The sequence below is a fragment of the Staurois parvus genome, unplaced genomic scaffold, assembly GCF_062004578.1.
Source record: "Staurois parvus isolate SC_StPar_1 unplaced genomic scaffold, SC_StPar_1.0 ptg000106l, whole genome shotgun sequence".
Taxonomy (NCBI): Eukaryota; Metazoa; Chordata; class Amphibia; order Anura; family Ranidae; genus Staurois; species Staurois parvus.
Window position 1 is genome coordinate 3,520,606 of NW_028317902.1, and position 15,464 is coordinate 3,536,069.

General features: G+C 43.9%; 1 protein-coding gene across 2 annotated transcripts in view; it reads left to right on the top strand.

Moving 5' to 3' along the window:
* The window catches only part of LOC149467528 (ADAMTS-like protein 2), a 105,265-nt gene that overhangs the window by 78,796 nt on the left and 11,005 nt on the right, over window positions 1-15,464 (top strand). For both annotated transcript variants that reach the window (XM_089671493.1, XM_089671492.1), the window contains exons 14-15: window positions 2,337-2,492; window positions 4,599-4,743. In XM_089671493.1, coding sequence (XP_089527619.1) covers window positions 2,337-2,492; window positions 4,599-4,743 — 301 coding nt within the window. The remainder of the gene's footprint in view (window positions 1-2,336; window positions 2,493-4,598; window positions 4,744-15,464) is intronic.

Genomic DNA, 15,464 nt, shown 5'->3' on the forward strand with positions numbered 1-15,464 from the left:
AGCTGCTCTAGGGCCAAAGGGCAGAGGGGGCTCATTTATATCTGAAAAGGTACTGTTAAAAAATGTTTACTTGCTCAATTTATCAGTTAACTTCTGAAAGTAAACAATTGCTTCTAAATTGCTGTGCATTGATCCCAACACAGCACAATCCTAAAAATGACACAGCCCTAGACAGCACAGCCAGCCTGGAGACCTGACTTTTCTCTACTGACGTTAAATAATACAATGTGGTCTTGTCTCTGATCCCAACATGTGTTTGGATAGTGAAGGCTCATCTCTCTGTCACTTTACTCTCTCCTCCTATCAACATGTTCCTTGTTAGCACATGAGCAGTGCAACACAACTGACTGGCTCCTTGTGATAGCTTTTCCCTTCTTCGCCATCAGAATACACTGATCATTGCTGCCTGCTTATAGCCAGTGGCGCTGATCAAGTTGGAAAAATCCAACAGTGTGGTTGATTTTTTAGATCAACTTTTGTACAACCTCCCTGCCCATACATGGATTGAAATTTGTATTCGTATCATGTACGGTTGGCTGTACTCTTGCTGCTTTTAATACACAAGGATTTTTTAATGAACACACACCTGCATGAATTGGTGTTTCTTTATCTGCCTGGAGGTCAGTGTTACCCACCCTTTTGACACAAAAATCCCTAAAATAGTTTTGTCTTTACTCCCCTCAAGTCTTTAAATTTTAATTTCCACTGAAAGAGCATGGGCCTTTATTTGGCTGTATAACACTCAGGGCACCTTAGAGGGACTGTAATTTATTGGGAGGAGGGTTGCCATTATAAAAACTAAAATCTCAGCCTTGGATGGAGTTATCAGATGATAACAGGCTTTATCTATAGAACTGCAAGATGAGATATACTTTTGGCCCAGTGCAGCCAGTAGGAGAGGGAGACTCTGACTGGTTGCTGTGGGGCATCACACAGTTTATTTTTTATGTCCTAAGCTAAAAGCGACTACTCTGTCCTCCTTCTCCTGGACCTCTCCGCGGCCTTCGACACAGTTGACCACCCCCTCCTCCTTAATAAACTACTCTCCCTTGGCATCAGAGACACCGCTCTCTCCTGGTTCTCCTCCTACCTATCCCAACGCTCCTTCAGTGTTTCCTACAACGGTGCCACCTCCCCTCCCCTCCCCTTCTCTGTTGGGGTCCCCCAAGGCTCTGTCCTGGGGCCCCTTCTCTTCTCCATCTACACCTCCTCCCTTGGCAAACTCATACACTCCCGCGGCTTCAACTATCACCTCTACGCTGATGACACTCAAATTTACCTCTCCACCCCTCACCTCACCCCCTCAGTCTCCGCCCGCATCACTCACCTCCTAAACGACATCTCAGACTGGATGTCGCTCCATTTCCTCAAGCTTAACCTCTCCAAAACCGAGCTCCTCGTCTTTCCCCCTGCCCACGCCCCCCCCCATCCTATCCATCTCTACCAACAACACCACCATCAATCCCGCCCAGCAAGCCAAAGTCCTTATCGTCACTTTGGACTCAAACCTTTCTTTCCAACCTCATGTCAAATCACTTACAAACACATGCAGGCTCCACCTCCGCAACATTGCCAAGATACGCTCCTTCCTTACCCCAGACACCACTAAGCTACTCGTGCACTCCCTGATTGTCTCGCGCCTTGACTACTGCAACTCCCTTGTCACCGGCCTGCCCTAGCGCAGGCTCTTCCTGCTTCAGACCATCCTGAACTCAGCAGCTAGACTCATCCACCTCACCAACCGCTCCACCTCTGCCACCCCCCTCTGCCTATCCCTCCACTGGCTCCCGGTTGCCCAACACATCAAATTCAAACTGCTATCTCTGACCTACAAAGCCATTCACAACACTGCCCCTAACTACCTCACCAACCTGATTCCCAAGTACCACCCTACCCGTACCCTTCGCTCCTCACAGGACCTACTTCTGTCTTGCTCCCTGGTCTCCTTCTCCCACGCGCGACTGCAAGACTTCTCCAGGTCCTCCCCCATCCTCTGGAACTCACTACCCCAATCCATCAGATTGTCGCCTTCCCTCCTCACATTCAGGCGCTCCCTGAAAACCCACCTCTTCAGGGAAGCCTACCCCACCCTTACCTAACAGCCGTCCTCCTTCATTCCTCCTACCACTCCATCCCCCACAGCCACTCCCTCCTGTACCACTACCCCCTCCCTCCTAGATTGTAACCTCGAAAGAGTAGGGCCCTATAACCCCTCGTGTGCTGTTTGTAGTTGCTGTAATGTTTCATGTATTGTCCCCCCCTCTATTGTACAGCGCTGAGCAAACCCTTTGGCGCTATATAAACTCGATGTAATAATAATAATGTCCTGTGTGCAGTGCTCGGCTTCCTGCGGATCGGAGGGAGTGGTGAAGAGGGAGGTCAAATGCTCAGCAGACGTCAGCCAGTGTGATGAGAGCCTGAAACCTTCATCTGAGAAGCCCTGCCTGGGACCTCCATGTGAACATCACTGGACAGCATCTGAATGGGGACCAGTGAGTTTTATTAAGGACAACTATTGCTAAAAATGGGAAATGTACAGCATATAAAAACAAGATGGCAATCTACATTTTGCAAATGCAATGTTTATATTATAATAAACATATCTAAATAATGTTTTTTTTTTACTTGTTAAAACAAGATATTATGGGTGATGTTAGAATTATTTGCATGCAAATTGGTTTGATGAAAGAAAACATGTACATGGCTATATTCAGGCCTCAATAAAAAAACGTTCAGGTCATCCATCTGTTGTTACATGTAACTATAACAGCCTCTCTCTCCCCCAATGATCTACCATTGTAAGTCAAGGGGGTTAAATTACTAAAGGCAAATAGACTGTGCACTTTGCAAAGTTCAGTTGCACTCTGCAAGAACAGTTGCTCCAGAGTCCAGTAAATGAGCAGAAGCTTTGCTGATTTCCATCATCCAAACGTGCAAAAATGCTGTTTTTTTTTTAAATTTTCTTTGCCTGTGATTGGGCATTCTTTGCAAAGTGAAGCTTTACCTTACTTACAAAGCTCTAGAGCAACTGTACTTGCAGAGTGCAACTTGCAAAGTGCACAGTCTATTTGCTTTTAGTAAATCAACCCCATAATTCCTTCTCCTAACAGTACAATTCTTATTTTTGCAGTGAACTGGAAGCACTGCTACGTTGCAGCAGGTGGGCATACAATAAAGGGAAACTATATTGTTTTTATTATTTATGTAAAATTTTAATATTCCAAATAAAGATTTAATAGACGGTGCATACACTGGATTCACTTAACTTTAAAAAAACATAGCAAAGCAGATTGTTTGCTTTTAGATTGTTTCTCTTTGATTGAAAGTCTGTACTGAGCCCTACAGAGCAAAGAGGGAAGAAAGAAGAGTCGCTCCATTTAATCATTCAGTTGTGTATTTTATTTGAACTTGAGCTACTGAGCATTGTAAACAGGTAGCTTTTTCCAGCTGTAACCAGAAACCAGCACTCAAATCTCTCTTGCTGCACTCAAAATATGGAATCCAGCACTTGCTGAGGTGCTGCCCTTGGTAGATCGGGGAATCTTGATACTAGCAGAAAAGAACAAAACAGGGCACACTCTCCTTGTGCATTACCGTGATAATATGGAATTTATTATAAAATTACAAATACATACTCACAAGCCAAAAAAGTAAGAAAAACAGACAAGGAGTCAAAGGATGCCAGTCGTGGACAACATAGGTCCTCGGGTAAAGTGCTAACGCGTTTCGGGAGTCGAACTCCCTTCCTCAGAGTAATATTGCTCTGTACTTTACAGTACTGGTCGGGCCTCCCCAGACATGTGTAGAGCCGCACAACCTTGTATGCATTGGTGGACGTATTTCCACATGCGCTTTTTCCATCCATCCACCCTTGCTCTGAGTCGTAGAGCGTAGGAGGTGTTGTTTCTGTTCCTAGCTTTGCCCCACCCACTATAAAGTCCTCTTGCTGCATTCTCTGTAATTTAAAGAACTGAAGATTCCAAGAGGGTATGTGTGTTCTGTCCGTGCTAAAAGTTTCCCTGTGTGTAACTCGACATGCAGCTAAACCCTCCTATTCTACAATAAGCCAGACTGAATGTAATCTTGAAGCTTTATTAACAAAACAGGGTGGGGTAAAACTATTGAAAAAACTGATGAGAAATGCATGCAATCAATGTATGAAACATACAAACACAATGGAATACTTTGGCCGTAGATAACAATAAGTCCGTGCTGACCAGCGATGCTGCCTATAGGGAATGTAAGTTCAGTCCACAACATGTGCTGCAGAGAATTATGGCTCATCTCTTTACCCCATTTCTTAATTGGGAGTCTGAGCTCCCAAGATATACCTGTTTCCTTTTCTTAGAATGAAGGGTGATTAGAGCTTCCAGTAACTAAACAGTTTCTGGAAAACAGTGAATTTATTAGGGGCTCCATCTTGTGGCCAATTCAATATTGCAGGGAGAAGACCTAATAACTTTCTCTGCTGAAGGGTGCACAATGTGAGACCATAGGCTCAACTCCTAAAGCTAAAACACCAGGATCAATATATTTATTTTTTAAAAAAGGTGACAGTTTTTTCTTCAGCTAATGGAATTTGAATCTTTTTTACACAGTGCAGTAACACCTGTGGCTCTGGAAATCAGCTGAGAGAAGTGAAGTGTTATCAGGGAGAAGAGATGAGCCAAGGATGTGATCCATCTACAAAACCAGAAAGTAAACAGATTTGTCAACTTCAGCCTTGCCCGACTGAAGCTCCAGGTAAGATATCATTGTTTAATTCTTCCTCTTCAGAAACAGAATGAAAATTAGAGAGTCAAATCAGAGTAACCTATGTAGCCCCTTTCTATTTCTGACATCAACTTGCAATGATAACGTGTCATAATTCGTCCTGTCATTATTTCGATCATTATAACACAGCCAGCTTACACACTGCCAAAAGGTCTGACATGTTTGGATTTATCAATAATACTATAGACCTGATATATATTGAACTGTTCTGTACATGTCAAGTGGGGTCAGAGGTAAGCCACATAAGGGGGTGTTTAGGGTAAAGAATATCATTGCAATGGCTAGTCATGTTGGAATTAAGGGTTGGAGGATTCGTAGCTATGACTGGTCTCCTGCCAGGTTTGTCTTTACACCACAGCAGTCTCTTTCCTGCCACACAGTAAACAAAATACGTTGGACAGAAGTGTTAGATGATCCTCTATGGCAGAGGCAAACAGAAATAGTGCTGATGACAAGTATGATGATTTTATGAATTTCCCCTGAACTTTTCATGTGATTTGATATCACATGGCCAAGTACCATTATTATTTCACCTTGCACCTTGGAAAATAAGGTTCCCTTGTAGTATTGCCACAAAGCACCTCTCCACTTGGTGCCAACCGGTTATTGCATGCTCTCTGGATGGTATTGGAGCCCAGAAAGTGAGGGACACAATAAGAAGGGCCGAACAGGAGGGTGTTGGCAGAGGCGGCTCTTTAATTAGGCAAATTAGGCGACTGGCCAAGGCCTCACAGGGACCTCGCAGCTGCCTAATTTGGCCATTGGAGGCAGTGGAGAGCCAGGGAGTTTTTCTCCACACTGACACTTGACTGCGCTGTGCATCACACAGCCACTATTGCAAACAACTCATCTTCCATGTGACCGAACTGGTGAGCCCGCACACCCCCGGAGATTTTACAGGTTATCCTGGATCACACACAGGAGCACAGAACAAAAAGCCTCCTTATCTCTCACCCCTCTCTTTCTCTCCCCTCCTCTCCCCGTATATCTCCTCCTTCTCTCCCCACCCCTCTCCCCTACCTCTCTCGGCTCCCCTCTTTTCTCTCCCCCTCTTTCTCTCCTCTCGCTCTGTTCCCCCCCCTCTCTCCCCAATCTCTCTCGCCCCCTCTCTCTTTCCCCCCTTTCTCTCTACCCTCTCTCCCCCCCCTCTCTCCACCCCTCTCCCCTCCCTCTCTCGGCCCCCCTCTCCCCCCTCTTTTCTCTCCCCCCTCTCCTCTCTTCCCTCGCTCTCTTTACCCCCTCTCTCCCAAATCTCTCTCAACACTTTCCCCACTTTCTCTCCCCCTATCTTTCCCCTCCTCTCTCCCCTCCTTTCTCTCCACTCTCTTTATCGCTCTCATCACCCCCCCCCCCCCATCCCCTCTCTACCCCTCTCCCCTCTCCCCCCCTCCTTTCTCCACCTCTCTCCCCCTCTCTCTCACTCCTTTCTCTCCTCTCCCCCCCCCCCTCTCTCCTCTCACTCCTTTCTCTCCTCTCTCTCCCCTCTTTTCCTCCCCCTCTCTATCTCTCCACCCTTCTCCTCCCCCTCTCTCCCCCTCTATCTCCACTCCTCTCTCTCCCCTTCTCTCCCTCGTTTGTCTCCACTCTCTCTCTCTCCCCTCTATCTCTCCCATCCCTTCCCCTCTCTATCTCTCCCCTGTCCCACTCCCCCCCCCTTTCTCTCCTCTTCCTCCACACTGTATCCCCTCCTTTGCTTCCCCTTTCATTTCATTTTTCTCTGTAATGGTTTGCCTTTTCTTGACACTGCAGTACAAAGAAATTCAGCACCAGGCACTGTTCTGTATTCAGGTTCACTGACCATAGTCAATGCATTGGCTGTGTCCACAGCAAGTGTGGGACATAGGTTTAGGAAAATAGATGATGGGTGTATGGCCTTTGTTAGGTAATGTGACATGTAGTCATAACGGAGAGCTGTCTAGTAAGTGACGATCAGTACATATCCTGGTGTGACATGATACAATGACTTGCTGGAACCCTTGAGGACTGGCCATGGGTGAATTGCCATCAGTTCATTGTACACTGTACAGTGCAATGTATTATTAATTTTTATTGCTTGAATTATTCCCATTTTTGGTGTGAGTGGGGCCTCAAGTCTACGTTTTGCCTAGGGCTTCTCCAAGCCTAGAGCCTCTTCTGGATATTGGAGTCCAGAATTTGCAACAGGACCCCAATATTTATAGCTATGCCACTGGTAAAGGACAAAGCACCTGGTATGTCCAGTCTATTTTAAACTGGCCATACATGGATCAATTTCAGCTGATTCCTGCTGAATTTACCAAAATTTGTTTCTAAATCGGCCCTGTCAGCACCACCCATCTCACTAAAATTCGATTTAGCAATCAACTTTTTTCAAAGGAGCGTGGTGGAAACTTCTTGGACAAACAGCACCTGCATCCAGTCAGATGCAGTCACTGTTCAGGTATTCTGATACAGTAGCTGGCACTGCAGATTTGTCCATTTATGTTGTTTAGCGTAGATGGGAGAATCTAGTGATTTCTCAGATCATGAGCTGAATGAGAGAAATCTTAACCTGTATGGCCAGCTTTATTGCCTCCTCTGCCCTGAAGGGAGGCTACAAAATTCCACCCAGGTATGCCAATTCCTTTCCCAATATGTTCCCTTTATTGACATCAGGTAGAATAGTTAACACGCTGCAGTTTCTGCACTCAGTTCTTGTTACTTGTACTTGAGTGGTTTCCCTATGCCATAAGAGGGCACTACAGGGCTGCTCTGATTAGAGTGCAGAAAGAGAGAGAGAACTTAGTACAGTCATCTGGTTATCAAAATGTATACTTTTTTGTCTTTTTAGTTTATAAATATTGCCTTTTCCTTGATCTCTGAACTGAACTGTCCTTTGTAATGAATTCGTTTTAGTACACTTATTAGTGGGATGACTCACCATTGAAGAAGAAACAAACTGCATTACTGACCCTATTAATATTATTATACAGGATTTATATAGCGCCAACAGTTTGCTCAGCGCTTTACAATATAAAGGGAGACAATACAGCAACAATACAGTTCAGTACAAGAGGGATAGGAGGGCCCTGCTCATGGGAGCTTACAATCTAATAGGGAGGGGCTGGTGGAACAAAAGGTAATAACTGTGGGGGATGAACTTATGGGAAAACTAGAAGATTCGGTTATTAGCTGAAGGCAGGATAGTCGTCCCTAAAGAGATACGTTTTCAGGGATCGCCTAACAGTGGACAGAGTAGACTCTAACAATTAAACCCTAAAATGTAATCTGGCCCATAAAAAAACCTTTATGGCTCAAGCTTCTCTTAATTCAGACATAAAGTAAAAATGCACTTTTGGTTGGCTGTGCCCCATTGCTGCAACCATTAAAAGAAATTGTCATAAATAGTATTTATTCTACCCAAAGGTCGTACTGGCTGCTCTCCCTCAATTATATTTTTTGTCACAGCCGATGATGGCTTCTGTGTACGGCTCCTCTTTTGTTATAGTAGCCGCTTGCACACAGGTCTGTAATGAGTCATAAAAGTATGACCAAGTCCAAAGATTCTTTATGTTTCTTATGAAATAGCATTAGCCATAGCCTAACACTAACCATTATCTATAACCCACACACTTACCACTTACCTTTATTTGTAAAACATGCACAAGCATTGTTCATTTATCAAAAATAAATAAATAAACATGAATTGTATAATAAACCTTAGGCATCCAGCCACATATTTTATACACTGCTCAAAATAATTAAAGGAACACTTTTTAATCACAGCATAGAATCAATTATTCAATTAAACTCCTGGGATATTGATCTGGTCAGTTAAGTAGCAGAAGGGGTTGTTAATCAATTGCAGCTTCTTTGGTGTTAATGATAACAATAAGACGACCCCCAAAACAGGAATGGTTTTACAGGTGGAGGCCACTGACATTTTTTTTCCCTACTCATCTTTTCTGACTGTCTTTTGCTAGTTTTGCATTTGGCTAGGGTCAGTGTCACTACTGGTAACATGAGGCGATACATGGACCCTTCAGAAGTTGCATAGGCCACCCAACTCCTCCAGGAAGGCACATCAATACATGCCATTGCCAGATGTTTTGCTGTGTCTCCCAGCACAGTCTCAAGAGCATGGAGGAGATTCAGGAGACAGGCAGTTACTCTTGAAGAGCTGGACAAGGCCATATAAGGTCCTTAACCCATCAGCAGGACCAGTATCTGCTCCTTTGTGCAAAGAGGAACAGGATGAGCACTGCCAGAGCCCTACAAAATGACCTCCAGCAATCAGAAACAGACTTCATGAGGGTGGCCTGAGGGCCCAACGTCCTCTAGAAGGCCCTGTGCTCACTGATTGGCACCATAGAGCTCAATAGGCATTTGCCATTGAACACCAGAATTGGCAGGGTCAGCCACTGGCACCCTGTGCTTTTCACAGATGAGAGCAGGTTTACCCTGAGCACATGTGACAGACATGAAAGGGTCTGAAAAAGCCGTGGAGAACATTATGCTGCCTGTAACATCGATCAGCATAACTGTTTTGGTGGTGGGTCAGTGATGGTCTGGGGAGACATATCCATGGAGGGACACACAGACCTCTACAGGCTAGACAATGGCACCTTGACTGACAGTAGGTATCGGGATGAAATCCTTGGACCCATTGTCAGACCCTACGCTGATGCGGTGGGTCCTGGGTTCCTCCTGGTGCACGACAATGCCTGGCCTCATGTGGCAAGAGTATGCAGACAGTTTCTGGAGGATGAAGGAATTGATACCATTGAATGGCCTCCACGCTCGCCTGACCTAAATCCAATACAGCACCTCTGGGATATGTTTTGGTCCATCCAATGCCACCAGGTTGCACCTCAGACTGTCCAGGAGTTCAGTGATGCCCTGGTCCAGATCTGGGAGGAAATGCCTCAGGACACCAGCCGTTCTTTCATTAGGAGCATGCCCCGATGTTGTAAGGCATACATACATACAAATTACTGAGTACCATTTTGAGTTGCTGCAATGAAATTTCAGCAAAATGGACTAGCCTGCTGCATAATTTTTTTCACTTTGATTTTCGATGTGTCTTTGAATTCAGTCCTCCGTAGGTTGATCATTTTCATTTCCATCAAACAATGGGGCATCCTTATGCTCCTAACACATTACCCAGTCTATATCAATACAGATATCCAGCATGATATTTTTCCCTATTGAAATCTGAAGTGTTTTCAAAGTGTTTCTTTAATTTTTTTGAGAAGTGTATTATAGTCAGAAAAATCTGCACACAGAAAGTGTATTCCATCTCGTCAGCTAGCAAAAAGGGAGCTATTTTAAATCTTTTTTTTTCCTAGTAAAATATATAACACTGGAGCCTAATTTTAGATTTATTTTATAAACTAGTAATATTAAGCGACTAAACTCCTTGGTTTAACATATTATACAAAAACTGTCCATGTAATCCTTGGCTCATGTGTATTCTTACATTTCATATAATGGAGGGCAATATTTTGTTGATGATGTAAGTTATTAGCTTTTCTTTTGGTCTCTGGATTAGACTGCCTAATCTAATATTTGAAATGCAATAATAGGTTCAGTTTACAAAACTAATCCATCAGGATTAAGATCCCCAGTTTTAAAAAGGCATTTTTTTTTAATCCAATGAGATTTAAAAATTTCAATCGCATGGCTGAAAATAAAGATCTTTATCCTTGTGTTAAGGTTTTTGAAGTAATCTTACTATATCTTTTAGATATGCATAATTACATACATTAAATGAAAAATGCTGATGCATTCATTTTCAGTTTAGGAGCTGCTGACTTTTGAAAACACCTATTTAGGATGGCCATAGATTATGCAATTTTCTTTCCTGCAACCATGAGTAGAAGGAAAGAAAATTGCTTGATTTCCCCATTAACACTGAATCCCCCCACTATGCTACTGTATTGTGACAGAGGGAGGTTTGCCCTCTGTTTAACTACTTGCCAACCGCAGATAGCAGAATGACGGCTACATATGACGTCCTCCCAGAACGCGCTCTCGGGGCATGCACCCATCGATCTCCGTGATCGCTCTGTCCTACGGACACAGCTGATCACGTGATGTGATAAAAGGCCAATCACAGCGGCCTTTTACTATGTGATCAGCCATGTCCAGTGACACACTGATTACCGGGAAATGCAATTTCCGGTTCTCGGCTGCACATTCCTCATGCTGTCAGAGCGTGAGGAAAGTACTGCCGAGAACCGGCAGTTGTCAGAGCAGGGATCGGCACCAATCATGAGGGCACTGATGATCAGTGCTCTGATGATCAGTGCCCAGCAGTGCCACCCACCAGTTCCGCCCACCTGTGCCCAGCAGTGCCATCCAGCAGTGCCACCCACCTGTGCCCACCAGTGCCACCCACCAGTGCCCATCAATGCAGTGCTGCCAGTCAGTGCCACCAGTCAGTGTCCAGCGGTTGTGCCAGTCAGTGCCCAGCAGTTGCGCCAGTCAATGCCTAGCAGTGCCGCCAGTCAGTGCCCAGCAGTGATGCCAGTCAGTGCCACCTATCAGTGCCACCTATCCGTGACACTTCATTAGTGCTGCCTATCAGTGCTGCCTATCCGTGCCCTTCAGTGCTGCCTATCAGTGCCCATCAGTGTCGCCTATCAGTGCCCATCAGTGCCGCCTATCAGTGCTCATCAGTGCTGCCTCATCAACGCACATCAGTGAAGGAGAAAAATTACCTGTTTGAAAAATTTTATAATAGAAACAAAGAAATTTTTTTTTTCGCATTTTTTGCACTTTTTTGTTTATAGCGCAAAAAGTAACGCGCCCAGCGGCAATTAAATACCATCAAAAGAAAGCTCTATTTGTGAGAAAAAAATGATAAAAAGTTCATATGGGTACAATCTTGCATGACCGCGCAATTGTCAATCAAAGTGTGACAGCGCCGAAAGCTGAAAAATGGCCTGGTAAAGAAGGGGGTATAAGTGCCAGTTAGGCAAGTGGTAAAATGATCACTGCTGGCAACTATAGTCCCCAGCAGTTATAGTATGAAAAAACAACCTGATAGGCAGGCTTTACTGAAGTTGATTGATAGATTGAGTTCAGTACAACTAACTTTCCCATAGATGGATCAAATTTAGGCCAGTTCTTGCTGAACCGGCTGAATTTTGATCCATCTATGGCTGGCTTTACTAGTCCATGAAGTCCAGCACTTTCTTTCTAGCACCCAAAGTCTTCACCACTTGTTTGGCTCCCAAGCCACCATCTTGGATTCCTAAGGACTCACTACCAGCCCCCTACTGTGCATGTGAGAGACAGTGGCCTGCTGTGAGACTGAACCTGTAGCCTGCTAGGATGTGTAATATGATCCCAGAAAACTGTGTGTAGACGGGATTAAGTGCAACTTCATAAATGCGAAAGTGGGAGCAAAAACATGCTGAAAAAGTTACTTGCTCCTCTTATAAAAAAAACAATTTCCAGGCGTGTAACAGGGAGGAAGGAGGGTTAGAAGGAGGCAATGGTGAATTTGTGAGTGAAGGTCCACTTTAACACTGATCAGCACAGCAGATGGCAATATTGAGGCATTTTACTGCAATTTAGTTGCAATATGAAAAAAGACTAAAACAAGTATTGTGTATACCAGGGGTGTCCAACCTCGCAAGCAGCCCAAAAGAACTAAAATTTAGATTTTTTTAAGGGGGAATTATTTGTAAACATGCTTCTACACTTTGTGAACACATCCAGCTGAAGAAATATTTGACAGTGTCTCTTTACTAGACTTTTATAAGCTTTATATTTATCTAATAAAATCCAAAAATAAAATGCTTACTGTTCCAGAATTGGTATTGTCATACATGTATTGCGGTGACCAAGAATAAGCGGTGTCACAGTATAGACTGGGTATAGGTAGCTGCTGGATGTAGCCGCTCATGTGTCCCCAAACTATGTCATGACAACAGCCTAATACCACATCCGCAGAAACAAGGCGTGCATTCCAAGGTGCCAGTGGCTCTTTCCGATTACAATGACGGCACTTCCGGCGTGTCACTTCCGGTGACCAGCGGAACGCTAGATAGAATCCCTGACTCCCAGTGGGCCTGGTTCACAGTACCTTCATTTCCTGCATCCCATGTGTCCTGGGGACACATGAGTGGCTACATGAGTGGCTACATCCAGCAGCTACCTAGTCCATCAGAAAATACCTTGGGACCTACAATCTGCTGGCCTCTGTGATCCAGCTACATTATAAAAGTAAAAGAAGGCAACATAAAACTAGTCATAGTCCAACAGTCACCGTAGCCTTAAAACCATGTAAGTTATTATACCCCAGAAGCCACACATGAGCACAATAGGAGTGGAGTAGAGAGAAGCTTAATCCAAAAGTCCAGTTCAAACAGCGCTTGGGGCTACCTCTCTAAACCGTAGAATCACAATAGTTGGGAGAAATAAAACTGTACTCCTGTACCACAATTTTTCCTTTAAAAGCACATAGAGATTTTATTGTCAAATTAAATTTTCCAGAGTGTTTTTCATACGTACAGAGACCACAGCCAAGCACACATGCACTTTCTCTCTTTCAGCTCACGAAACAGTCTAGGGTTGTTGGTTTTGGTGTTTTTAATAAAGGTTGAACTTGGATGAGGATTGGGAAAGTTGGATACTCTAATAACTTGCTATAATGAACTTTGAGGACACTGAAACCTGCTTCTTGAAACTCAGAATGCCTGTGACGCTGAACACGGTCCCTGTGCAGCATGTGGTGGAAAGGTTCTGCAAAGCAGTATTGAGGAGGTAGAGCCTTCCTCTGTGAACAGTCCAAGGAGTAGCTTCCCTCCAGGGGAATGGATAAGTTATGCTCTTCAGGACAAAATAAACTTCTTAGCAAACACACAGCTGACTTCCTAGAACACAGGAGAGGTGATAGCACTTAGTCTCTAAGATATCTCCATGCCTGTATTCACAGAATGCCTTTGAACAAATGGTGGCCTCCTACCAGTATCTGCAAGCAGTTTCTCACAGTGGTCACAGACTAGATACTTGGGCGACAGCCCTCTCAGTCAGCCTTCAGCAGCAAACAGTGGTTCCAGGCCCTCCAGTCTCCCAGCTGGGGCCTCCACTTGACGAGCACATGGTGAGGTGCCTAAAACGAGCCCCCTGGGTGATGATCTCCCCCTCTGGATGAAGACCAGGCTGGTCTCTGTTCCAGGGTATTTATTCATTCTTCCAGAATCCTCTGGGCCATACCTCCCAGGGATTGGCTGGGGCTACATAAACATTAAGCTGCTGATTGAAATAATCCTGCCTCTAATACCCAGAGCTCCTCTAGGTGAACAGGGAGAAGGAAACAGTCATGCAGTCCCAGGGACACAAACTAGACCAAAATAATCAAACCCAGCTCAACTGATTACAGTGGGCTAAACTAAATTTACCTACACTAACCCTTAACTATAAACCCCGAACAGAATTCCAGCTTCACTGGGTACAGTGAGCCAAACTAAATTTACCTAACAAAACAAAAAAACCCCATCAACTACAAATGACCAAAACTAAATTTACCTAACAAAACAAAATAACCCCATCAACTACAAATGACCAAAACTAAATTTACCTAACAAAAAAAATAACCCCATCAACTACAAATGACCAAAATTAAATTTACCTAACAAAAAAAAAATAACCCCATCAACTACAAATGACCAAAACTAAATTTACCTATCCTAGCATCTGACTAGGAGGGTGTTATACTAATAAAAATATTACAAACAAAATGAAGTTTTATTACTCAGATAGGTACATTATCTTTGTCAGTGATCATTAACTTGTGATCTGCCTGACTTCAGCTATCCTTATTGATAGTGTATTTTATGTGTGGCCCAAGACAATTGCTATTCTTCCAATGTGGCTCAAGAAAGTCAAGGTTGGACACCCCTGGTGTAAACAGTATCTTTATTTACTACATGTTGAAACATCCATAAGATTGTGATTTCTGGTATGAAAAGAGGCAATAGGTAAAAGGTAAATTAAAGGATAATTTCATCTTAGGGAACATGTTATATGTTCCACCCATTTTTAGTGTGGAACATGTAACATGTTCCCATAGCTGCAGCCACCGCTTACCACCCCCCCCCTCTGACAGATAGTAATATCTGTCAAATTTCAAAACAGCGTGGCCATGCAGGGCTGCACCCACACTGCCACATCATTCATTCACGGACTTCCGTGAATGGATGAACTGCAAGTCCTGACACAACTTCCTACTCCAGTTTTTTTTTTTTTTGAGATTTGGATCACTTTATTGGAAGATTAAGGAAGAGTGGGATACTTTATGTCACACAACACATTCCTGTTTAAAGAGACTTTATTGAGAAGATAGGAGGATTGGAGTACGAAGTTGGCCGCTGGTGCATATACACAAAGGACTCTCTTGCCCAGGGGGTATCGGACTTTCAACTGCACGTTCGTTTATGCTGTATTGTATGCAAGTCCTGACAGATTTAGCGGCTGTCGGCTTGTTGTTTTCATCCTGACAGCCTTGATGGCTGTTGGCTTGTAGTTTTCAATGAACTACCACGACAGTACATTGAAGCTTCCTGTCAGAATATTTGCTTGATCGCTGGTGTAATGCTTTCCAGGCTCCTGTAGACAAAAATAATAAGTGCACATTTTTTTACCTGAAAAAAAAATGTGCATTTATTATTTTTGTCTAAAAGGTGAACTTATCCTTTAAGATTTACAAACGGTGGAACACC